General features: G+C 42.3%; 1 protein-coding gene across 2 annotated transcripts; it reads right to left on the bottom strand.

Moving 5' to 3' along the window:
* Positions 1–252: 252 nt before the first annotated feature.
* Positions 253–21,687, bottom strand: LOC119164725 (uncharacterized). 2 transcript variants are annotated; one of them, XM_075884705.1, is made up of 6 exons: positions 21,389–21,687; positions 17,323–17,465; positions 15,821–15,941; positions 14,291–14,460; positions 12,139–12,304; positions 253–11,420 (listed from the first exon to the last, which is right to left on the bottom strand). In XM_075884705.1, exons 1-6 carry the CDS (start codon positions 21,670–21,672, stop codon positions 11,186–11,188), a joined length of 1,119 nt encoding a protein of 372 aa, XP_075740820.1. In that variant the 5' UTR covers positions 21,673–21,687; the 3' UTR covers positions 253–11,185. The 2 variants fall into 2 exon arrangements, with proteins under 2 accessions (XP_075740820.1, XP_075740819.1); XM_075884704.1 differs by having other exon boundaries at positions 12,139–12,307.
* Between the last annotated feature and the right edge of the window lie 6,012 nt (positions 21,688–27,699).

Below are 27,699 nucleotides of genomic sequence, written 5' to 3' on the forward strand. Positions count from 1 at the left end.
TTTGACACCCTCTTCATGTATAGTCGTGCGTGACATAAATTCGAAACGATTGTGCATGACATAAACTCCAATTTTTGAGGGTGTTTTGAATCCTAGCTTTGTTCACACAAATCAATATGCATATACTCATTCTCCTCTACATCCAGAATGCATGCATTACTTTTTTAGCTGAAACACAGCTAGCTACGTTTTAATAAATGCTGAGGCATTTATCCCAAGCTCAATAACCAGAATCTGCACATGAGACGAGTCTAAAAATCTCAATACCTTTATTTCAACTGCAACAGTGTATGTACTTACAGAGTTTCAACGCGGTTAAACTCACTCTACAATTACACTGGTAACCGCATATGAGGAATGTGTTCAAGTCTTTTACAACCTAAAAAGTGGGCACAAAGAAATAAAGAGGACAAAAAAAAAGTCTACATATTTCCTTAGGTCACTCGTCACTCACACAGACAACAGAGTATGCAAGTCTTTGAGTGCACAAGTGCACTGGGCCGACCCTGGCCATCCGAGAGCTGCACATGCGCAACAAGCACAGCAACAAGTTCTTCGTCAAGACGCAGAGCAGACAGAGACATATCGCGGTTTTACAAAAATAGAAAAATACTCCGTCTCCCGCACCTTCTAAGGCACCTGCGTTGTCTTTTGCATAATCAGTATTTGAGACACACGCGATCGCATATACACAGCAGGCGTAGCTCAGTTGGCTGCTAGTGGCTGAAGCTGTCTTTCAACCTTTTTTTTTTTTGTCTTCATCGTGGTATTAGGAACACAAAACTGGATAATCAACTTCAACTTCCCCTTTCGTATCATTCCTTCTTTAGCAATTTTCTTGCTGAATCATGATAAAAGCACCTAGTTAATAATGATTACTGAATTTTAAACAACCCCTTTTAAATGACTAAGCAGGAATGAACAAGGTATACCAATTCGCCTCAAGAGTGAACAAAGTTTATATCTGTACTCAAATAGTAATAAATTGCCTCATTTGGTGCTTAGGTGTTATAATACCCACTAGATTTTAAATGTATCTATAGAAAAAGCATGGAAAAAAGGAGAACGAAATGGTACACGAGTGATTATTTTACAGTGAATAACTTTTTTCATACTACAAAAGTGTTTGTGAGAACTGTGCCGTGTTGACAATACGGGACCTATGCTATCGAAACATTGAAGTACATTCTTCTGCAGTTCCGCGAGAAGAAACGTTATGTCCAAGCTCAATTAACAATGTAGTCACAAAGCCTAATTACTTGAACCTAGCAATTTCTAGGAATACAAGTATGTGCAACCAATTCCACATATGCAGAAACTGTTGCACCCACACAAGCTCGTTTGCAGGCTGAATGACACTTTACCAATGACCCACATACCATTTCTGAGCTGCATAGCTTGCCCCGAGACATAAAAGCCCATTAATAAAAATATGTGTATTAACAAAGTTAGCTCTCTAATGCAGCCAGTGCAGTAATCAACCACTGCCAGCAACTGTGCCACGCCAAGTATTGTAATAGAACGTAAATAAGTACACTATAGCAACCTTGTACAATAGACACCACATGTACGAGACCCGCACCTCTTCTATGCAGCTGCACCAGCATTAGGTGGCAATTTGGAAATGAATGTTGAACACTAAAACTCTCATAATATTGGACACTTCTCGCAGCTTTAACTGTTTTTCTTCCTTTCTGAAGGCTAAGAAGCACACACTTAATCACAAGAGCCGGTTCTGTCTCAAAACATGAAAACATTCAGCATGGATATTCATTTTCCTCATTTGTGATCAATGAACAGGTAATGTCAGCCATGTTTGCATTGAGAGAATCTAAACATCTGCACTTTATTATGAAAGAGCTACGGCAGCTAACCGAGCTTCCTTCACATATTATGTATTGTGTACCAATGTGCTATAAAGAAATCAGTGGCTATCCCTCTACCTCATGAACATCTGCTGATAAATGATCTTCCTTGAAGCAAGTCGTACACTGTTTCTCTGCTCCTTGCTACCCTAAATTAGACATTGACTACCTGTTGGAAAATAACGTTTCTGGTCCCTTGAAGTTTAACAAGAGTCGCCTGCACAAGTGCAGCATGTAGGGTGAACTCCAGAGTGCTGCCATAATGGTGTACAGTATCAAACAGAACAACTTCGCATCACAGGTAGGCCACCATGTCGGCTTGCCTGCAGGGCGAATACACTCAAAAACCCGGATATAACGAAATATAGGCTATAACAAAATGAATCAAAAATAGTTTTGCAATAGATAGAGTGTTAGCAATAAGCCTTTTTTTCAAATTTTCAGATATAACGAACTTATTTTTGTGTAAGGTACAACATTGTTATAATGAGGTTTGAGTGCACTGCATATGGTTTTAAGGAAATTTGAAAGCTCAGCCGAATGAGAACCAAGCACATATCTTCAGGCAATCATGGCCAATTAAACAATGCTTAATTTTTAAAAATCAAACAGCTCACTAAAACAAATAGGCAGGCTTGCTGAGTTCTTGCCTTCAAAAATGTTTCACAAGAGCAGTTGTATTAGAAGAATTACTGATATCTTTATAGGATCAGATAGCACAGCTCTGCAGTAACACAGCATCGAAACATTGCAGAACAACACAATTTCAAGACCATAACTGTTGCTCCAATCACAGCAATGCAAGAAATGCTATAGTTATTACATCATGAAATTTACGAATATTCGGCAGTCACACTGAGGTGCAAAGCAAGCATACCACAACCTCTTTGAACACAAAATGTGGTCTAATATGCATAACTAAAGCACGCGATGCAATAACAAATAAAAATGTCAAAGAAAACTAGCTATGTTATTGTTTTTTGCCATAAAAGTGTAGTATTGTCACTGCGCATTCACAGATAGTGGCTGCATGAGTAACAAAATCCTGGGCACAAATGCACCTTCATAGCAAAAGCACCAGCATTCCTAACCTAAAACATTCTACAGAAGCAGCACTTTTACAAATCACTGCGACCTCAACGAAATAAAATAAAAAGGGGGGAAGTGTCCACGTTGCCAAAACCAATGCCAGTGCATAAATGCCGCAAGCATGAGGTGCGATTCTGTCAAGGTCTTGCAGCATTCGGCTGCATTACATGTGCAAGTTCACGGGCCTGCTTCGCGATATGACATTATACGCTATGTACAAACAGCCATGAGTAGTGGACAGATGACGCCACAGACTTGCAATCTATCACCACAGAGAACAGTTTTGTGTGAAGTACTTCTGGACACCCACTAAACAGTATAGCGGGCTAATTGAGAAGGCAGTGAAAGAAAAAGAAAACACGGAGCGACCACTGAGTTGAAGTGAAAGAGCATCACTCCTTCCGGCATTTCCCATCGTCAGAACCGTGACACAATGCCACCACTCTTCCTAGGCTAATGCAGCGCTACATTGGCAAAGGAAGTGTGGTATGATGGTGGATAGCATAACAGCTGCGCACCTTACCCACAATATTTACAAGCAAGCACCGAGAACAACCATATCACAAACGCACAGCTATTGTAGAAAGTCACTAAAGTGTTCAAAAGGCTGCCGCATTAATTAAGTCATAACGCACCGCATATGAAAAAAAAATGGAGGCAGACATTAGTTCCGTAACCTTGAGACACAGTGCGTGGTGCCGAACCCACATGAACGCAATCCCAAGGTGCTAACGAGATGAGTGTACTTCTAAATTATGGGCTACACTTTCAAAATAAATTGTGTTTCACATGCAATGCTAAATGTGATACCATGAGCTTGCAAAATCCTGAAGCAGGAATAAGAAAGAAAAAGCACTCTTTTGCAGTTGTCTACCAATGTAACCCGGTATTATGTGTCACCCTGAAAAAAAAAAAACATAACCAATAGGCAGTACAAGCTCAAAATACTCTGACTTCTCTTCATGTTTCTAAAACGTACTTTCAAAAGCAGCTTATGTACAGGTGCAGAGAAAACGTGAGAACGTTCCCGCGTGAATCACTGCTGTTGCAGAACAGACAACGTGTTTGAGCATTTGGAACAGTCTGCGTTGGACAATGTGAGCCCTATTACGTTCAGCTACGAGGAGCTGCAGTGCCAGAGTTGAAAGCGTCCTTGCATTTTTCAAACAAATTGTACATCCTCCACTCTCAACAGGGTGTCGTTCAGTGTCATCTAAAAGCTTCTGCATTGTGTATTGTGACTAATACCAAGCTTGCAAGTTTTCAGCAATAATGGCTGCGTAATGCTTCAAATGAGTCAGTGTGATCAGTGCAAAATGAGTACTTTGCTAATCAGGCATGCAAGTTCATTTCACTGGCAAAAGTACACTGTAGTACTAATTGCAGGAAGCATTAGCGGTTATCAGTAAAAATATTTACGCATTTCAAAGTTACAGTATCTAATTTTTTTTAATCAACAAGTACAAATGAAAATGAAGAAAGCTTTTATAATGAAATTTTTACTTTTGAGCACATATCTTTGCCTCGCTTTTGCATTGATGTCTCACAAGTCGACTGCTTTGCATAATGTTCCATCTAAGAAAAATTTGTTTATTGCTGTAGGAACGAACAAGCCTTGCATTAGGTCTGCTTGTTTCTTAGAAAAACTTCTGATCCCTTGTACTGATCTTCTTCTACTGCATTAGTTAGAGTGAAATCAATTATAAACTCTCTAAGTGGAAAAAAAATACATCTACATCGCTAGTAACCATTAAGAATGCCCAATGAGAATGCCCATTTCATATGCAATCTGAATCACCAAGAAGGGCATTCAATTACAAATGTTAGAGCGTGATGCAGTAGTGATGACATCCAGGAACGTCTGTTGATTTATTACTCTATGGTGCCGGTGTTTCATGTCACTAACTTATAACATTGTTGCATAAATCAAGATCATTCGCAAGCTTAATTCCTAGGACGCGTACGTGAATTGTATGTAGCACTTCAATAGTCATTTGTGATGAAACACAGAGAGCGAAAGTTGGGCGATACAAAGCAAACTTATGATCAATTGGTGCAACGCTGCCACAGAAACATGAAAAAGTAATCAGTACAAGTGCGATATACAAACAACACAGCTGCAGCCTTCTAAACCAATAGCCACAGCTTACTCAGGACAGCTTCGATGTTTGTGATTTTACAGAATTGCATAGCACTAGAGATAATTCCTACAGCGCACCAAATATAACGGGCTAATTCAAACGGCTAGTGTATGTTTTTCGTGTCCTGAATGTGCCCTGAATTTCCACGTATTCCTGGCAAACAGTGATGCAAATCCTATTGCATAATAGAAAATAGTGGCTGCTAAATTTAGTTATTGCTATACAGATTTGTAGTGGAAACCTTACTTTGCATATCAGCCGTCCCAAGTATATGTGAGCAATCCTGTTTAAAAAACATACTGGCATTGAAATTTTTTTCAAGACCAGTTTTTAATACTCGAGTACGGTCACATGTGAGCGTTTAGGTGCATCACTACCGATGGGTAAACCATATAGTGGCATGTCGCACCAGAGGCCTGATTTCTTTGAAATTTTTTAAGCATAATTCTATTCATTCTCCATTGCTAAGTAATTGTTTCTAAGTAAGTAAAAAACAGTGATTTTGGCTAGTTATTCGAAGTGCACTATTAAAGAATTTTTAAAACTGTTCAAAATATTTTAAAACATTTAAAAATCTGGTTAAAGTTCATTTTTAAAAGGGACGCAAAGCCACCCATGTGCGTCTTTTGCCTTCCCTTCCTAACTGCATCACCTTTCCTTCAGCACCTAAATGCTTATGCTACAAACTCTTAAGAAAGGCGCTAGGTAGTTGATCTCCAGGTGTTAAAGGGTGGAGTCACGACTCAGTGAATCCATTAGCAGGGTGCCGTAGCTTTGACTGTGACACAGAGATGATTGGCATTTAAAAAATTGTGACGTGATCCTCTGGAGAGCTCACATATTAGGAAAGTTTCAGTGTGCATTGGAAACTAAAGACAGATTGTGATCAGTTGTACAGGACATTTAGATTTTGCATGCAAATTACATATGAACTGGCAGCGATACATTTCATTTCAAAGAATACAGGTAAGAAATTGAAAAGCTGAGCTTTTTATCATTGATAGAAGATTTCTCAGTTTCTTCCTGCATTCCAGGTCAACAATTGGAAGGTAACCACTTCAGCTGCAAATCAGAAAGAAACTAGAACCAGCCAACATTCTACCAGTGATCGTGAGTATTTTTTATATCAGCTCAACCCAAACGTTATGGCGTTTATTCAGGCTGAAATTCTCAGTAGTGATCTTTCCCACATGCTGATTTATCTTTATACCAGTTAACCCTGATGGTTAAAATGCTTATTCACACTAAAGTGATGTGTTTTGTACAATTGTACAATGATGAAATGTTGAAATGACCTTGCTGGTCACATTTTAGTGTCAGCTGCCCAGCTTAGGGTGTCTGGTGCGACATAAAGGCAGTGTCTATGAATGTTATGTACAAAGTTAATATTACCAGAAAAGGCGCACGTAGCATCGAATTACAGTTTCTGTTGCAGCAACGTCTATTCTTTTGTCTAAACTGTGAGCAATAAGTCAGAACTTGTTTGTGTCGCGGACCGGCAGCCCATCGTGAACATATTGAGGACGGAAGACACTGAGGGGTAAAGAAAAAGAATAAGAACTATCAGACAAGGAATGTTAAACCGATAAGCAGGAGGCCTCAAACATTTGCCTCAAGAATTGTTGTCCAGTAGAAGTGAAAATGTAGGCTGACAAACGATGAAGAAAGTATCAGTCCTAGTGAGAAAAAGCAAATCCTACGGAAAAAAGTATGCATATCTTCTTGCAGAATGCTACAAAGTGCTCAAATGCAACTTAGCTCATGTGAAGATTCAAGATCATGTCGCTCTCACAGCAAAATGTTAGTTAATGTGCATCGGAAGCCTTTACAACAAGTACAAATCTCAGGATGATGTAATCTGTAATTGCGAGGCTGACTAAGGCTACTTTGCAGAACTAACACAGATGTTGCAGCCAGTAAGTCATCGTCCTCCAGCAAAAGTAGCAGCAGATTGTAAGGCGAGTAATTGGTTCGAGTAGATCTATACTCTGTGTGGTAAAAAAAAAACAATGTGCAAGGTCAGAAAGATGAGTATTTGCAAAACAGTGCTCTTGAAAGTGATATATAACCTTTGAAATTTGCCTGTCTGTTCAGGCCAAATTATTGCTGCAGTTATAGTAGAAAGCAGAAACATTACACTTTCTGCAGAAACAGCGACAATATTTCTTAAAATTCCTCACAATTTAGTAAGAAAAGAAAGGAAAGAACAAGGACCAAAAAAGCAACTTTATCAGTCTCCAAGCAATCACTGCATTTTTTTGTGAAAGCCTCACTGAAGAGGTCCAGTTTGGCAGATTAAAGAATAGTGCTTTTATGAAAGTATACATATTAAGACGGAACAAATGCTCGTTCCTCATGCTCACATTCAAATTTCATTGTATTCTGTACCTTGTTGCTTTGTGTGTTTCCATCTTCTGTATTCTAAGCTAAGTGCTGGAGTAAATGTATATGAATGCTTAACCGGTGTGTCGATTTGATATCGCAGCTGCTTGCAAATCAGACAAAAAAATGAATGATTTTCAAGACTGAATAACTGAAAGTACCACATTCGTATTTAGCATGACACAGTGCCCTCTAGAATGACGAACCAGGCAGCTTGTGATTGTTGAAAGTTTCACGTTCAGCAACTTTAAACATTCCTGCTTGCACTGTTGAACTACTACACGAGTGGCAACTGTGCACACAACGCTGTGCAGAGCATGCTGATGTGCATTGCTCAATATGGTAATGCGTCATTAATGTAACTTTCGTGAGCATGAGTTTAACTTTTAAAGGCTCGTTTAGAATTTTCTAAATGTGTTCTGAAATATTATTGGAATAAGAAAGTCCCAAGAAGGTGTGAAATGACACTAAAGTATGGCGACTATCTATGCAGCATTGAAAACTTGCATATTTTTTTTTTTTTGACAATCCCTGCAATAAACTCTAATTGGGACTAAAAGGATGTATTGAAGTAAAAATAAGGTTTATAAATATAAAACTTCCTCCAGCGGTTTGCATTATCAATTTCTTTGATTTCTTTGTGAATTCCTTGACGCTTCATCATGACTATGGGGTAGATTTTTTTATGAAGTTACGTGATTTTTTCCCAACATTGAGGGCTTTTGTAAAATTGATTAACCATGGTGAATGGTTTCATCTGTCATGTATGTTTACTTTTTTATATCACTGAAGCAAAAGCATGCTCTATAAAATTTGTGCATATTGAATAAATTGTAGAAATTAGTATATTACAGCTGAACAATATTTTTTTAGCTGTTATAGATTACAATGTGCCAACCTTCATGCATAAGTTGAACTATGAAAACAGCCATGGACATTTTGATTATTGATCTGTTATTAGTGGCGTGTAGTCAATTGCCAACAGCATTGCTCTGCAAATCTTTTTTTCGACAAGCTCACAATTTCAGTAGTGTGCTGCAATTCATTATGCAACAAATTTTAAAAAGACAAAGTTAAAATATGCAGAAAACCACACAGCAAAGCTACAAATAGATGGAATAATGATCATTCCTAAGTATTCTTTTAAAGCAGTAATAAAACTTAAATATTGGAATTGGTGTGGAATAAAAATTCATTATATTGATATTAAACCTTGACAACCTTTTTTCACTGATATGGATTTTTTAAAAATGTAAGATAAAACTCTTTCATCATAAAATGACTAAACCAACTGGTGATCACCAAACAAGAATTTCTGCAAGAATGCAACTGCGCAAAAACATTTCCAGCTGAGAGATGCCTGTTTGGTAATTCCTTAGACCCACCAATTTCTCAGAATTATAAACACTTGTATTAATTGAAAGGATTATTGCGGTGGTTGTATATGCAGTCTAGAAACATTGCAGCAAATCACTAAATTAACAATTTTTTTTCATTAGCACCTACCTTGAATCTTGGCTTAAGTAGTGAATAAATCGTACTTAGGAGAGTGACAAATCTGCTGTTGTGACTAACAGACTTGAGTTTGTTCAACTTTATGCATTCGGCCACAATGAATTCTGTTTAATGGCACATAAAATCAGTAGCTCAGCCTTGAAGCTGCTGCTAGACAGTAACTTTTCAGTTTGAAAAGGAAGTAACATTTAAAATTTTGCTTTTGCCACACACTGCACAATTAAGATTTACCAGCACTGACTGCAGCAGACCTAATTGCAAAGCCAAATGTGCACCATCTGAAAAGTATCGACTGCATAGAGCATTCAAGCGGTGAGTGGCTGATTTGGCTCTATTGGTAGCTTCTTGTGAAGATAATATTCCTGTCAAGCATGAAAATGGTGGAAGAAAGAGACACATGAAATGTCAACTGTTCAAGGAAAAAGACGCTAGTATTTTCCTGCTGGTTATTGCTGATACGGGGAACTTGGGCTGACTTGAGCCAGCATACAATTTTTTTTAGTAAATAATATCTGACCAAATAATATTCCTAGTTACTTCTTACAAAGGTAAATAGCTGTGGTTATGTTGACTTTATGAATGGTTAGGTGTTTTGACAGTAGAGAATGGAGTAGAACACAATCCAAGCATACCATAACGCTGAATGCAGCTGTGTGGTCAACTTAAAAACTGGTAATAACTTCCCAGTCATTCCGGCTAAGTCCGCAAGCCAAATGTGCGCTTGTTCAATAAGCGATGCTACAGCTGTTAGAACACCCGTAAGTTGAAGTTTTGATGCCCGTGCTGTTTTCTAATGTAAAATTTCAATGAGTTGTGACAGGGGTAGTTGATTTGCCTTCGCAAATGTTCATTCGCACTTGCCTGCCCAATCACTGTAATGTTGCAAAAGCAGTCTTTGCACACTGCTGTTGGCTGTGCACATTTTGGGTAAGAGAAAATCATGTGATGGAGAAAGACGCCTCCGCACAAGTCTAAAACAAACAAATCTTGGGCTGCATCTTGAGTCAATATACACATGTCAAAAAACGAGAATTGTAATAAAATATCAGAAATATTAAAAGGCATTTTTCTACATTTCAGCAGTTCTGACATCTACCTATTCTTGTTGACATGTCAGAACTCTCTGACTGTTATTCATTTTTATATGTGGCTAATACAAATGGTGTGTTAAGTATGCTATTATGGTCTTTGCATGCTCAATTATTATTGTGCTCTACATTTTTCACAGCCGAAACATATTTCAGTGTTTTTCGGTTGTCTCACTAGAAATTTATGTCACACTGTATAATAGGTATAATCATGTAGTATTCCATGTACGTTTTTTTTTCAAAAGATTATTGTGGATGTGCACCATATGTGATACAAGCATGATTAGCTTGAGCATGATGACCATATAACCAGTCACTTTTTTGAGCAGCTCAGTAACAAGCACATCGCCACCAGCATATTGAGAATTTTTTTAGGTTAGCTGTGATTTTATGCCCTCATAATTTCTTCCTCTACCATAACAAACAGCACCTAAAACAAGTTACGACAGAGGACATGCCTCCATCGGGCCAACTAAGCAATTTCTTATGCTTTAGAGCCAAATATGCAGCCTTTTTACGAGTCTTAAATCCTGCGATGGATAACATGCTCAACGTTTAGGATGCCAATATGTTCCTTACGTCAACATGTCCTTGCTAAGAGCCGAAAACAGTTCAGAATAATGTCAAGTTTTTGCAGTTGCCTATACACATCTGAATCACCCGGCTGAATGCAAAATCAGCCACAATACATACAACAATGAAAGATTTCATGACAGCAGTAGCAAGGCAAGATTTTGAAGCACATTCAACAAGTGAATTCCTGACAGGCCACTCTGGCGAACTTTCTGAGAGAGCTCCATGCAACGGCTTTTTAGCTGCCGTAGTTCCATCATTAACGACTCTCATCCATGGTCGGCTTGGTCCAGCCAGCAATGTCCAAAGTACTACGGTGCCGAAAGCATTATCATCTGGAACTTAATCATTTCCGGCTTCCCGCTGGAATGCCGTGCTTAAATTTGCGTGCACTGCTTCAAAAATACAATGAAAAAAAAGTGTTTTGCTTCTCAATATTTCCACTGAACAGCGTTTGAGACAGGCCCTCCAATCACCAGCATGGCAGGTGCCGTCTCCTGAACTCCATCTTCTCGAGATACGAGGCATGAAATCAGTGCTGCACAGCAAAGCAGGCTGAAACCAACGCCAGGAGGAGCATTATCGCTTGCGTCGACGTCAGGGTTGTCCCGGTCGAGCAGAGACTTGAGCCGTAGTAGTAGTTGTCGCAGTGGTGCCCGACAAACTCTAGCGCCTGCTGCAGGATGCTCTCAACTAGGGCATTGCGGTCTGTGCTGCACTTCACCTGGACGGCCGTGCGCACACAATGGGCAAACTCCCCAAAAGCGCTGCACAGTGACAGAAAAAAGAACACGTAAGGAAGCAAAAGAGAAACTTGGGTCTTCATGTGCAGTATGTATCTCTCGTGTACTCATTGATGGTGCACCACTGTTGTTGGCTCCAAAAATGAAGCAGTTTGAATTCTTTATTGCCTCTGTTACATTGCCAGGCATGCTGGCACCGAAAAATTTTTAGAAACGCTGCATAATATTGCTCAACATGTACAGGTGGAATAGTTGGTTAATGAGTGTAACATGGAAAAAGAATGAAACTAACTCAAAAATGCACACACAAGCCCTTAACTTCAGTGGAGTTGATGCCTAGCACTTTAGACAACGCAAAATGTGGCACACAGCTGCCCATTGTCTTTGTTATGAGATACAAAATGTTTTGTGTGGCCTATAAGCATTTCGTTATACTTAGTGTTAAAACATTATGTTAGATCATAACCTACTAAACAATAGTATGGTGAAAAAAGCCAACAAAGCAGATTCTTGTACATTCACTACTAATTCTTTTGCAACCAAGATTCATACAGCACCGCATTCTGTAAATATTATTTATTTCTGTCAAACGGAAATATAAGCTAATAGATCTGTTAAAAGAAGAGAGGAGTTTATTTTTTGTTTGGCATGCCTCAGCACTTACTAAATTGAAAGTGCATGTCTTCGCACATCTTCAAATATGTGCAATAGAACAGAAAATAGGGCAACTAGGAACACTGACCAGCAAAGCCTAGTCTTGTGCTCTTCGTCGGAGAGCTGTAGGCCCGTTGACTTGCGATTGGATGACTGCTTCCGGTAGCCAAGGCCGGCTGTAGCCTTCTGGTGTTTGTCCGTGCATCGTTGCAGGTCTCTGCTCACAAGACTAGTGCAGGTGGCCTGGTTGATTGCTGCTAAGGAAAAGGTCAGTATGGTGGTGCATTAGCCACTGCTATGTTGCTTTGTTTTGCGCACTCGCATCTCTCAAAACCATTATGCGGTGGACATAGTGAAGACCTAACACGATATATGTTGCAATTAAAACATTGAAAGTAATGTAGCCTATCAAACACAGGTTGAAAGCATAGATGCCTTCGATGTTCCAAAAAAAAGGGGACTTAGAAGTACTACCTGCACTAAGTGGGGTCCTATTGCAAGTGAGATTTCTGCTCAGGATCGGAACAGGCATTTTATGGTGACTGAGGATGAAAGCCCACTGCGATCAAGAAACCTAATCCAGCTTGGCCTCCATCCCAATTCAATGCGCCCTGTGTGACTAAACAGGACAAAAGTTCCAATAAGAGATGAAAGCGAAAGTGATCAAAAATTGGTAGACAGTCACGTTGCCAGATGCATGTTTCAACAAATGTATTTGCCTTCTTCAAGGCCACAGCTGTCTACCAATTAGCAGCCTGCTTATGCGTGCTTTGCTCTCTCTCCTTCTGAAGCTCAAAAAGAGGAGAAAAAGAAGAGAGGGCATGTGCCAAAAGGAAGGGAGGAGAAAGGAGGAGGAGGAAATTGGTGAGATAGAGTGCTTGGCTTCAAAGCAGGGTTGGGGTCCTATATTGTATTGTCAGGGAGGCAAGGAATAGGAAAGAAAGAAAAAACGAAGTTGGGAGAGAGCACTAGGCAGTGACAGAGAAAGGGTGCTTTAGGACCACTAATGCAACACCTGAGGAGGGCAGAACCACACCGTGTGTGTCAGTTTTTCTCACAGCCATATCCTTACTATTATTGCTTTACTCGCCACCACTCCACTAATGCATCATCACTTCCCAGACGTTTCAAAAAAGGGCATTTCAAATACATTACTTTATCATAGGACGTTTGTGTCTATGGCTTTAGATAAGAAACTTGAATGCCTTGGTAAACTCGGTGGGGGATTTTGATATTGCTGATGAAAAACATACTGTTTTAGATAGAAAAGAAAAACCCTTACCTGATAATATGCATAGTGAGAAACAGTGGCAATTAGTAGGATTTACTCAATTGTTATGGTGCATACCAGTTTATGATATCTCGTGACAGCTACATGACAGGATAAGAAGTTGAGATCTTCAGGTAATTCCCCCATAATAGGGATCATAAACTACCAAGTCTGTACACTGGTTTTGGTAATGTCAAATGAGAGAAAGGAGGCATTGGGCGAAACATAATTTCATAGGGGGTTACTTATTTGCCAGTACAATGTACTTATCTTTAAAAATGTGATTTATTGTCGGGATGAATCTGTGGCACTTGGGCTTTCCATCAGCCTATCGCCACGGGTATAACCAGCACTACTCTGCACTTGCAGCAACATTGTGCAATTCATCCTTTTTTTTTATTAAGATGAAAGCCCTAACGCTTGATCAACCACAAAAACTGACCGTCGGCGTCGGCATCAACACAAGTGATGCAAAACTCATCATGCCATGATGAGACATGCCGTCAAAATTTGGGACTTCGTCCCCATGATAACAAATGATGGTAAGCATGTTGAGTGGACTGTTGAGCATGTTGTGTTGAGCATGTTGAGTGGCGCGAACCGTCATGTATCGTCACGCCACATCTCGTGACGACATCACTCGACATCACGGCTTGGTGATTGGCCAGTCCTGGACACAGTGCAAAACCAAGTGAAGCGCAGAAAACCTGTAATGTCTCCAATTTTAGAGGCTGACAAAAGCACGCTAGATGCAGAAAATATTTAAAGAGGGAAGGAGCAGGATTAGCTCATGAAATCAGACGAAAAAGAAGACGTCTTTCACTCTCGAGTCACCTTAGGTGAATGCACAGGGACCCTGTGTTTTTTCTTTCACTGTTCTCTTCTGCCAGGGTAATATAGTAAACAAGCCACTCTCCCAACTTATTTATTCGACTCTCACAGTGATGAGCATTTTTTGAACAGTCCTCACCTGGAGTGGGTGCAGCTTCAATGCGCAGTGGCTGTCGGTAATCGTCGCTGCACATCCAGGACAGTGTTGGCTCCCGGTCGTACAGAAACAGGCCCAAGAACTCAATGCCCTCTTTGTTGCACACAAGGCTAGCGGCCCTCCGCATGCACCTCTGGTAATTCATGTACCGCCTGCAAGCAACCGAGACGTTTCATCTCTCCAGTCGCGGTTTTTTGTCATAATGATCAAGAATGTCACATTCACAAAGATAACCCCCGGTTCAGTTAGGATAAAATGTAACCTTTGCATCACTAAACCTCTCAACCGTTTGCGTTACTGAAGAAAATAATTTTATTTAAACAGGAGCACAAAGTAAATTTATCGTGCCTAAGGCATTTTTGACAAAGATAAGTTCTCTTATCGAAACGTCGGCCAGCCTGTCTGAGGCACTTCCACTGTTCACCCTGGTTATTCCACTACGTGTTTTCATTTGTTGGCTCCCAACTTTATTTTGGACTAGCAAGAAAATGTATTTCAAGCCACATCCTCTACAAACTCAAATAGGTTCACCATACTACTTTATGAAACTCCAAAGATATGTAAATGCTTTTGGCTACCCATACTCGTAATTCATGGGAAAATGTTAAGCATGCAAAATATGTCGCTTGGTATGCTGTGCGGTAAGTTGCGTCCTCGAAGAACAAAACTTCTTCGGCAGTTTATTATGGCTGTGCACTTCAGGAAAGCTACAGTTACGCTATAGTGATGCCATTGTGCGATGAGCACTGTATAAATTTTCTAGGTACCAGTAGATGCAAGGAAATGTGAATGGATGCACAAGCGCAAGCATAAAAAAGCATATCATTTTTCTGTGGTGCAGATTCTAGTTGGAGTTCTTGTAGCTTCTCTGTATATTAGTTATTTTTCTGTGATGTTCCTAGGCAGGAAGAAAATAATTGGAAGTACAACAAGAGACAATTTGCACCTAATATGGCAGCTCAATATTGAACCCTTATGGAGAGCTTACTCAGAAAATCTGATAAAATATATAAAAACCAAAGTGCAGCAAAGGAAAGACAAGGATGTAGTTATTTCATACCTGACAGTGTACATAAAAGATGTCAGCCAAGGAAGCACGAAAATAAGTTACGTTGTCCAGTAAACATTTTACAGATTTCTTTGCAAAATTTCCTAGAATGCCTTTTCACAAATAGGAGCAGCGTTATGCATTACTAATGTCGGGGTTTAAAATCACAATATATAATTATAAGGGCCACCATAGTGGAACGCTTCAGGAATTACGACAACCTAGTATTGTTAAATGTGTGGGCTTGCGTGCATGTCACAAAGCCTTTTCGCGCTCTGTATGATTTTGATCGAATAAGTGGGCCGGCTCAGTCATGAGGTCTTCTGTTCATATAGCATATATATTCGTTTCTTCAATAAAAATTTCAGTTGAAAATCAGTGCTGTATCATGTCCTTGTCTCTAGTCTATGTCGGGGTGTTTCGCGCTGTAAGCCACACAGATATGAATTTCACACAACACTTACCTGCACTGTTCTTCAGATGGGTACTTGCTATTGAGCTGATATTTCTTCATCTGAGCATCATAGTCGCCGTTGCAGCGCTGAACTTCGGGCTTCTGAAAGCATGCACCATCCTTCCAGTGCTCTGCATCGGGAAAAACAACAACGGTATGTATGAAACAGGTGTCCACACTTCTAGAATATGGAAGCCACCATTTTGTTAAGCTCTTCACCAACTCGCCCAACGGAAGATAAGGACTCTTATAGCTCGTCCAAAAAAGTTAAACTTTCACTGCAAAGACGAGTTAAAACCATAGCAACAGTTTGAAATGCTATACAAAGTAAAGCTATCATTTAGCTATTATTTATCATTTGATCTCGAGTAGTTCTATAAAGCTTTTGCATAATTAAGGGACTACGGTTGCGAGTGAAGCCATTTCAATACTGTGTGTTCCTTCAATGCGAAGTAAGTGATGAGCACAATACGTGCAATGGTATGAGCCGCCTACAGATGGCGCCCTTTTACCAGAGCTCACCGTTGCTTCCCAAGCGCTGCATCCCCCCTTTCCCGCCATCGATCACTCCTTCATGCTCATTAGCCCAACAAAGCTGGACGGCACGCTTTATTTCTGCTTCAGCCATGCCTGTTCGCAAACCTCTCAAGTTTTCACTCGCATAAAACACACAACGTGAAGGGCGATGTTGTCGATTTCAACTTTATATGAAACACGACAGCGATGGCATCGACAAAAATGTGCCACGAGAGTTCGTGTGATTCCTGTCGCAGCAGTGATGCGTACGCTATTGACCCGGTTGAAACGGGCGTCGACGCGGGAGCTGAAAGAACGGTTTTACGTAAAACTCGGTGTAGCCTTTACTCGAGTAAACGTTTCTTTGAAACGCAAAACACGGGGGGTGAGTTAAGTTCTGTGAAAGTTTTATCGCACATAAACGAGCTGGAAGAATGTTTCCACTCGACGTGCAGCTGAGCGTTGCTGGCGGTGGGGAAGGCGATGTGAGTGAGAAGTGAGTTGCGAGCGGGCGAAGGCACTGCACCACCTTCGTGTGTTGCGAGGAGCCGGCAGCTGCTGCGGGTGAGAGAGAGAGAGACGTCAACGCTCAGCAGCGACTTGACCTACTTGGCATCGTTCCAACAACTGCGGCGGAGGAACACGTTGTGGCGCGTTGGCATGGAGACACGGACGCACAGCGTTACACAGCCTAATCACAGAGCTGCTTCGCATCTTTAAAAAAATGTATAACAATGGTTTTAGAAGTGTGAACCATTGGGCTAGTTGGCGTGGCTTTCTATGATGAAGAATAGCAGCATAATGGTCAATGAATTTCACCCCAATTAAAGGGGCCCAAAGCTCTAGGTAAAGCCTTCGGGCGATTGATTGCAAGAAAATATATAAGCTATTAATAGTGTCCATTGATTTAGCGTACCTTTCGTAGCAGTTCAAGCTATTCCGCTAAAGGAATCACGGGTTACACGGCAAGCCCTACAGCTGCATACAGTCACTTGCCTTTGACGGCGTCCCGGTCTTCGCAGGTGGCATACGCATATTTACGCGCCGAGACGATGACCTGCGACTTTTCCTCTTTCTGCTCCAGAGGCAGGCACAGGGCAGTGTAGTTGAGCAGGCAGTTCAGGTTCTGCCGGATGTACCTGCACACAGTGATCGAGCATGACTTTCAGGATCCCATTAAATTGGCCTCTTCTTGAAAATCGTCGTCATGACTCAAGATTAACATTTCTCCATAGCATATACAATTATACACAACAGAGATTTTTCAGGCACTCAGCTATGTTTCTCAAAGACTGGATCATCAGCTTAAAGTACGTGAGATACATATTAAGGGTGACGCTTTCCGCTACTCTTACTTCGCACTTTACAAGGCTGGAACAACCTGTTACCGGAAACTACCTGTATGTATTCAAAGGACGTTTTTTTTTTCATGCTTTATGAATGTATTGTTATGTGCTTATTTATATGTAATGTACCCTCCCTGCTGTTGCACCTCTTGACGAAGCAAGTATTTTATAAATAAAAAGAATAAATAATGTGTGTCCGAGCCTTCTTTCCACCACTTTAGAATACAAATATTGATGACGTTGTGTTCGTCCATAACAGGTGTCTCAAACATGCAGCCCGCGGGCCTGTTTGCTGAAGCCGCCGCCTACACATGACTGTCTTTGTCCCACAATTTATTTTCTTAATAACTATGTTCGTGTAATACACAGCTAGGTGTAACTGCATGGTCTCAAGACTTTTTATTTGTGAGGCATCCTGTTGTGTACTACAAATGACATTTCCTATACCTTCCCAACTTGGTTGTAGTTATTGTTTCTAGAATGTATTTCTATAATTCCTCTTCATTACATTTCATATATGAGATACGAGAACAGCCTGTCACACGGCCACGTGAGAAAGCATGATGGCAAATATTCCCAGCACGCAAACCCAGGAAAAGAATCAGGCAGTGTAAAAAAGAGAGCTCTTTTATACTCTGCCTCATTTTTTCCTGTGTTCACGCGTTGTGAATATTTGCCATCATGAACCGAAACCGATTAGTCCAAGCTTCCACACTTATAAGTTCGCAAAATTTTTGTTAATTTTGTCTCCCCCCCCCCCCCTTCTTCCTCTAACCTTACCTGCCCCGCCTTGCCGGAGACTAAAATTTAGCAGCTGTGCCCGACAAGCTGATGCACGTCTTAGGCGACAGTTCTAGACCGTATCACATTTTTAAAAATGGTAAAGGACATCAAATACGCAGATGAACAAAAGCCACAGATGTAAACACATTAAAGATGTCTCAAACGTGACCATGATTGGCACCAGGCCACTTTCCTTATCATCATCATCAGACTTGGCCAATAAATACCTGCGGGCGCACAAAAGAATTGGACAGAATTAACCAAAATGTCAAATGGTGTTATACTTGCACGCTAAATTTTTTGGTATGGCTAATTTGTGGCTCGGACTATTATCAATCTCAGTTGAATGATCGAAACCCACCACAAAGGAAGCATTGTGTACTACGCCTTCAGCTGTTAAAAAAGATACATATCCGCTTTTTTTACTGCATTATTTTTTCTGTGATAGTTTAACACATATGTGAAGTCTTTATCACATTAAATATACTCTTATTTAAGTACTAGCTTAATGACTACACGGACAAAGCACTCCTGTTTCAACAGTTTTGGGGCTGTGTTTTGGCAGCAAAAAAAAAAATTAGTGGCTGTAGTGTATAAACAGGCTTCTATTGCCAACGGCAGTTAGTACACGCTAGAGTGAGGGTAATAATTCATGAGCAACCACGGTTCCATGAAAAGAAAAAAAATAATCTTGTTTCGTTATGTCATCTTGAACTGAAAAGTTGTTTACCGCATTAAGCGTGAAGTGCATTACAGAAGTTTGAGCAGTAAAGAACTTCCGCGATGCTAAAGCGAATACGCGGAGTGGATAAAGTAAACATTGAATTGAAGGAAGCAACGTAATTAGTTTGAAACGACAATTAATGTGCGTTAGCGAAAATGCGCTTGCAGTGCTATAGATCAAGCAACTGCGTTGCAAGTGGATTACATGTTCACCATTTAGTTATTTTTTGATGTCATTAATAAACGCGTGAACTGGCAACTTTTTAAAGCAATTATCGGCCGCTAACGAGCTCGACGCATCTCGAAGCTATCTCAAGGCTGCTCGCTACACCCGCGAACATACGTGCTTGCAAAAATACACGATCAAAAGAAATAAAGGTGCTGGCCTTCCTATTAATGCAGTACCAGAATGCATACACCACGTCACAGCAAAAAGGACAGAAAACAAAAAAGGGCGCAGAAAACAAAAGCATAATCCATCAGTATATAAAACTAACAGTGACACTTTATCAAGAGCCTCGATGCCCAAAGTAGTTTGCGATAGTTTTAAGTGTAAAAGCCAACTACAATAACAGAGCCTGCACAAAAGTCGGAATGAAATAAGGTGTACAGGGCTTGATGTCGTGTAAAATGCTTAGCTGTAAGAGTCTGAAAAGACAGGCCGCCTTCTCGAAAGTTGGTAGACAACACCACCGAGAGCCAGGGCCGGGTGGGTTTCTTCCCATTAGAAAAATGAAAGTGACAGATTCACCACCGCACTTCAAATCGAAACCAGTACCTGCGATGACGTTGGAGGCATAGATGCTCCCAATCACCACTTCGCACGATCACTCCGCGATCATTTCCATGGTCTTGCCAACACTGATTCCACACACACGGCAGCCAGTGCTCTGTATACCTAGTCATATTCCTAGCCACAGAAAGCTGCAAGAACAAATGTACAGGGGCGAACAATTTTTTTTTCAAAGCCTCCAGTAAAAGCAGCCTGTCTTCAACGCTTCCCCAGTTACCGCTATACGCACAGACCTATTTTGTGTCGAGAATAAGCGTGCGCAGACTCGAACTCCTTGCATACAATTTTGCCGCTATAACGCTTTATTCTCTAGAAAGATACGTAACAAACTAAATTTTTCTCTATTCTGACCATCACCACTTCAATACACTCGTGTTCAATCCTGACTAAATGTTCTTGCTCAATGGCTAAGTGATATTTTTGTTTTCATATTTTTATGTGTAAGACATCAAACTACCTAACTTTTGATCTTGATCTAATAGTCGAGTTGCCTCTGCAGTTCTTTTATCTAACCTTTTGATGTGGGTATGAAATTATGCGTATACAATATTTCATTTCACCCTATTTGATGTTCCGTAGTCATTACGTAAGATAATTTACTGTTGCGGTACATCTCGTACCTAATGCTTCTTACGAAGCCTGTGACAACTTTTTAAAAATAAATTATAAAAACGTATGTCTGATGGCGTTAAATGGTATGAACCGGTTCTCGCTAGAAACTATAGCAGCTCCCAGTCACAGACGATTGGTGCCAATCAGGTCCAATTACAAATAAACTGGACAGCACAATATTTTACCTGGGATTCAACTGCAACCACGGCTGTGATCACACTGTAACCGATTGGATCCTCAAAGCATTCCATCAACATGTTTCTAACCGGCGTAGCTTATGCAGTAGTGGTGTCATTTCGAATTAGTAATCAGTACGGTGAGAGTATCGGACACGTTGTGCGAAGGTCGCAGGTTCGATACCTGGCGGCGGCTGGTTGCCTTTTCGTCCACTTTAATTTCTCCCCGGTTACATATCTACGCTACAGTTAAACACAACAAATATGTGCCAAGTACTCCCCTTCGCTTCAATATCTGTCGGTTTCATTAGCTTGATTCTAACAATGAAAAATGAGTCATCGATTCATTTCTTTTTTTTTTGTACGAGGAGAAAGTACCTTATTCGTCCAATTTATTTTTTGCTATCCGATAATGCCACACTTCAGAGAAAAAAAATGCTAACCCCACCGCTATGCATCCCCCGATGACGATGGTTACCCCCTATACAGAAGGAACAGAAGTTCTATTGCGTCACCTAGTCGTACCCTCAGTGGTCGTACCATAGACTATATGGTATACCTATAGTGCTACGCCATTTCGGAGAAAACAGTTGCGTAAGCGAGGTCTCCGTGATCATGCATGCACTTACCGACAACGCGTAAGGAGTTCGGGGACAGTGGCCCTGGAGGCATCGTTCACTTGCTGTGCCAGCAACACGGTCTCGCACTGCTGCGCACGGCTTGCGCTGCAGTCGGCGAACTGGCCGCTGCCCGGCACTGCGAGATGAAAGACAAGCTCAGTGAATGAAGTGCACTCGAAATCAACACCGTCATACAAACACAAAGAGTGCGCAGGACCACACGTCAAACAGCAAAAGTTTGTGGTACACGGAAGTGTTCGAGAAAGCTTTAGTGTCGCTTTGACTCTGAACATAGCTTTCAAATAAATGATCGAGCCATTGCCTGGCATTTGCAGCCTATACAGCGACCAGAGGTATTAGAAACATTGCGCAACAATTGATAGAAATTCTCGTTTGTTGCAGAGCCAACGTCTCGCAAACGTTTTCTCCTGGGGACACAGTTATCTTAACAGTTGCACTTGTCAAGAAATATCCCGGGCACTTCAGGTGGGTTTTCATGATGGCCCGTCTTCGCCATCCTGTTGGGCAAATTGTGCAGGGCGGAATAATTTCGAATGAACGAAGTATAGAGCATCGCTACAAGTTGTTACAATATATGCTGAAAACATGTCATAGGCCACTACATTGCTGTTCTGCGCTACCTAAGTACAGTCGGTTTCAAAGTACAGAGAACAGTAGGTGTCAATATTTTGAAATATTTCCCTGCCATTTTGTGACTGTTTCCGATAGAACTGCACAGCCCATGTTTGTGCGTTGTCGAACAGGCCGTAAATCTAATTTCAAGGCTGTTTGCCAAGGCTGCAGGAATATTGAGCTTTCGTGAATCCTAAAAATTTAACAATGGTTGCGCATATGCTAAATGGGCAAATTTGCCCCGCCGCCGTGGTGTAGTGGCTAAGGCACTCGGCTGCTGACCCGCAGGTCGTGGTACATAATCCCGGCTGCGGCGGCTGCATTTTCGATGGAGGCGGAAATGTTGTAGGCCCGTGTGCTCAGATTTGGGTGCACATTAAAAACCCCAGGTGGTCTAAATTTCCGGAGCCATCTACTACGGCACCTCTCATATTCATATGGTGGTTTTGGGACGTTAGACCCCACATATCAATCAAATGGGCAAATTTCTAAGAAGCATGTTAAGAAGTGCACGACACATAGAACAAGTAATTGCTGAGCAAGCATCTGTTATACAAACCACGGATGCGCAGGTTTACGGCAAAACACTGGCATCTAATCCAATTGATTGATTTATATGTGGGGATTAGCGTCCAAAAACCACCATATGATTATGAGAGACGCCGTGAAACAACACATGACGTGAAAAGGCGACGTCACTGCACGGTGATGTTTTTCGTGGTTCGTGTTCGCGCCCCCACCGGTCACTTTTCGCATTTGTGCAGTCTTTTAAGGCGTTCATATACACCACCAAGTTAAGATAATACATCGGCATATGAGGAATTGTTAAAGCAACACTTTATGCACCTGTTACATGCCAAAAACCACGATATAGATGGTAGTGAGCAAGAAATAATGCACATATTAGAATGTCGAATATTTATCGCAAAAATTAGTGCCTTAGCGAAGATCTCACACCTAGCAAGGTTTAATTTCTTTATTCGTTTTCTATCATTCTCGCTCGAGTTGTTGCCGGAACAGCGTCACCACAGAAAATTTCGAGAATATTGCCATGGGTACTCTATTTCGGTTCGTAATTATCATGGAGTAACTATGATGCCATTCAATCATAGGTTGACCCTAGCACATAGATATGTGGGGTTTGACGTCTCAAAGCCAACATATGATTATGAGAGACACCGTAGTGGAGGGCTTCGGAAAATTTCACCGCCTGGAGATCTTTAACGTGCACCAAAATCTGAGCACACGGGCCTACATCATTTTAGGGGCAAAGCTCCCTAGGGCGTGGATCTGTACATCGTCTGACGTATCTAGTTGCAGTAGTAGCAGGTAGCCACCCGCGTACCAGTGGCACATCGCCGCCCTCGGGCGCATATCCGCATGTCCACATGTTACAAAAAACGTAGCCGACGTCATATTCACGTGATCGGTGTTAACAAAGCGCTGACAGCAGAAGCGTGGTACATACTCTCGTTTAGTCCTTGGATTGTCCGCTAGATGACGGTACTTGTAATGATGAATATGTGATTAAAAAAAAACGCCAGGCCTGCGCAGTAGGCGCAGCGCAGTCACAGCGAAAGCTAGAAGAGCGGCCTTTTAGAGACTTTTCAAAACACTTATTGGGTAACTACTGCAACTTTCTCATTTCGCACGATGTGGTTACGGACACCAGTGGCGGCGGCCGACAACAACTACGCATGACCCGAAAAGTGATCTCATAAAAGCTTTCGCTGTAAAAGAAGTGAAATCGCGGTAGTTTAGGTGCTTACTATATGGACGGACGGACGCACGGACGGACAGACAGACAAACACACGGACGCACGCACAGACGGACGCATGAACGGGTGCACGGACAGACGAACGCACGGACGGATTGACGGACGCTTCACTCCCCTCATCATCATTCATTCCGTGGATATGCTGCGATTTTTTTTTCGTCCATCAAAAATGCGGCCGCCACTGCTGGGATTCGATCCCGCGACCAGCGGGTCAGCAGCCAAGTACCTGAGCCACTATACCACCACGGCGGGGTAGGTTGACCGTAGTACATATCAGAGAGAATTACAAAAGGCTGACCATGTATTCCGTCTGCTGCGCAGCTTGCGAGATAATATCAGACAGAACCCACGAGCGGACATTCAGGCCCGAGGGAATCCATGTAGGCGAGTTCCGCGTATGCATGAGGGTCGTTCGACACGGCTAAACCTCGCGCAGGGCACGATACATTGTTGATGGTGACTAGGAAATGCGGATGGGCAATCTTCCTCGGGCGCGCTGCTGCATCACCATGTGCCTAGCCGTCGGCCTAGCCACAGAATTGTCAAACGTGCAAGCAAAAACGTCCACGTGCGCTTACACACACGCATGCGTTATACTGTATCAGCTGGCGGCCTGTGAGCACGCTCGCAATATTCTTCCGCCCGCCGCACCCTCACGTCGGCCGATGCACTTTCTGCTCACTTTGCCGTGCGCCGTTTCGTCCACAGCGACGACTGCGCCTTCATCATGTAAAACACTCTGATTACAGACTCACACCCCTCAGCGGCGCCCCCTCCAAATTGCAAAGGCCCAGGTCAGGCAACACCTAAGCGTGCGCCGGAGATAATCAAGACCACACTGCCACGGTGAAGGCAGTCCTCAGGAATTCAAATGCGATACTTCAGGACTGAGTGTTCGTATTTTTATTTGCATCGCCTTCAGCTCGTGTCCCATCAGCGTTAGTTCGACTCGATTGCATCAAAGTCCGGTTCATCTTTGTCGGCAAGTTTCGTACCAACAGGACGCCTTGGTCTCGAGTAACTGCGCGTACCGATCGTTACAACCGAAGTTTCGATGTAACGCTTCCATCCGTGAAGACTGTATACGCAGAGTGGATGTATGACGCGCCACACGGTAGTCAAAGCCTTGAGTCGCCAAGTCATCCAGAATATAGGTCTGCCGAGCGTGGCGACTTCATCGACAGAGACGTACGGACGCTTCACCTGCGGGTTGGTTCTGGTGATATCCTAAATCGCTCTCTTCTCCGTTCCTTTCTTCATCTACTCACTTCTATGCAGCCCCGCCGCGGTGGTCTAGTGGCTACGGTACTCGGCTGCTAACCCGCAGGTCGCGGGATCGAATCCCGGCTGCGGCGGCTGCATTTCCGATGGAGGCGGAAATGTTGTAGGCCCGTGTGCTCAGATGTGGGCGCACGTTAAAGAACCCCAGGTGGTCGAAATTTCCGGAGCCCTCCACTACGGAATCTCTTATAATCTAATGGGGGTTTTGAGACGTTAAACCCCACATATCAATCAATCACTTCTATGCAACCCGAAGCCGTTTTTTTTTTCTTTATAGTGTACTGCAGCCGCTGCTGTGATACGGCGGCTACTGTGGTCGGCTGTCGACCCAAAAGTCAAGGATTTGATCCCGGCCGCGGCGGTCTGTGTGAAGGAACACCCGATAGTGAAAATTTCCGGCTCTCTTCACTATGTCGTGTCTCATCACGATATCGTTGTTTTGGCGCGCGGAGCCCCGCAAATTATGATCAGTAACTACCGAGCTGTCGGCATCAGAAAGACGACGCCATGTCATGCTTTGTGATTGGCGTGAAATTCCCAGGTTGTGCTGCGCAGAAAGAAAGAAGCCCACGGTTTAGACTCGCTGCGCTAGGCGCGGCATAAAAAAAACAGCCTGCTCTGTCGATGTGCTCTTTAAAATAAAATTTTAATAATTACTTTGACAGTTAGGTTGCTCTTGCATTAGGTAAAGTTTTGTTTCGCTGTGTTATGTGTGCAGTATAACTCCTTATTTTAATAATAATAATAATAATAATAATAATAATAATAATAATAATAATAATAATAATAATAATAATAATAAGCCACAGCATTGCCGCAAAGGCGAAGCAATGAACACGATATCAACCAATTTGAAGGTCGCGCGCAGAATGGCAAGCAGATCGAAAAGTGCCCCGCGTTTGTGAGTGATTCTTGAGGGAGATAAAGGAAGAAAAAAGTAAGCCCCGTTATTGTCTGCTTCAGTGAGCGACACCGCCACAGTAGCTCACGAGGGATGGGGGTGAGGAGGGATAAAAAGGATAGGAGTAAAGGTGTAGAAAAGAGGAAGAAGAAGCAACAACTAACTGAGGGGATAGGAGAGACAGGAAAGATGGAAGCACGGTCACTGGAGTCCGAGGACGGGGCACACTTGCGAGAGCTCTTGTCAGCGTCTGTAGATGGCGTAGAGCAAGTCCAGTAAGTCAGAGCTACACTGTCGTCGAAGGTCATCGGCGTCAGGAGGTGACGTAGGGCGAGCACAGTCGGCCAGAGCTACGCTGACGCCGAAGATCGCGAGCGCGCGGGCGCACAACCGGTCGGCACGGTATCCAGCAAGCGACTCTCGTGCCCCGCGTTTCTTACGCACAAATGACAGACGAAACGTACTCACAGGTACAGATGCACGCGAATAAGGGTCTCACTTGTTACTTCGCTGTGTCTGAAAAGCGCGTCCTTTTTGCTGTGTCTGACCGTATAGCTGTGTCTGACCGTATAGCTGTGTGACCTGCTGTGTCTGACCGTATAGCTGAGTGAAGGCGCTCCTTTCGTTTTTATTTATTCACCCACTCCTTACCATTCTCTCTCTTTTTTTTTGCGGGGGTGGGGGGTGGGGAGGAGCTGAGAAAATAATAAACCGAAACATGCCGTATTTTACCCCTCCTCCTCCTTTTTTGCTACATTAAGACCGATCTCCGACTGAAATGTGGGATAAATAAGTTCTCGTTCTGTCCGTCCTTACTTCATAGCACATACACACACACCATACACACACACACACACACACATATATATATATATATATATATATATATATATATATATATATATATATATATATAGCATGAGAAACAGGGGCTTGGTTCAATCCCCTCACCCCTTGCCTGACGCCATATATACCAATAGTTTACGCGTATTACGTGTATTCGCGGCGAGATGGGGCGTTAGGTGCCAGCACCATCCCGCAAAAGCGTGGATAGGCGATCGGCGGCGTGTATACAAATACGCGCAGCGGCACTTCATTGTGTGTGTTCTGAGCCGATTGTCGGCGTATAAAATGCGTTGACTAAGTTTACTGTTAATATCTACGCTCTTCTGTACTGAATCGGTGCACGACGACTATGCAATGTTGACATTACCCACGAGGAAAGCGCATTCTGCCTTTCATAGGGATGCTCGCACTGGGTGACTCTCTTCACACTTTCGCACTAAATCACGCCTTTGCTCTGTTGGTTGTACGTGGTTAGCTTGTGTTCCGTCTGCTACGCACTGCCGTAGCGTGACTGAACTACTTATTTACATCTTTTGTAAAAGATTGCTGTGGAATGCGATGTTTAACCTTTTGTCATTTTTTTAATTTTACCTGTTGTTTTTCTTACTACTCTGTATACTCTAACCCACTTCCTTTTATAACACCTTGGGGTCCTGAAGGTTCTGTAATAAATAAAAAAATAAATAAATAAATAAATAAATAAATAAATACCTCCATAGTCACGCCCGCTTTTTCTCGCGCGTTGGTCGTTGTCTCTGCAGCGCTATACGACAAAGGCGCCCTCGGGGCGAAATTCAGGCCCCGCTTTATGCTGGAAACACAGTCGCACCTCTTGGAAGCTGCGCCGTTACGGCCGCCACACGTACGAAAACCCATAGTGC

Source organism: Rhipicephalus microplus, unplaced genomic scaffold (assembly GCF_043290135.1).
Source record: "Rhipicephalus microplus isolate Deutch F79 unplaced genomic scaffold, USDA_Rmic scaffold_45, whole genome shotgun sequence".
Lineage (NCBI taxonomy): Eukaryota > Metazoa > Arthropoda > Arachnida > Ixodida > Ixodidae > Rhipicephalus > Rhipicephalus microplus.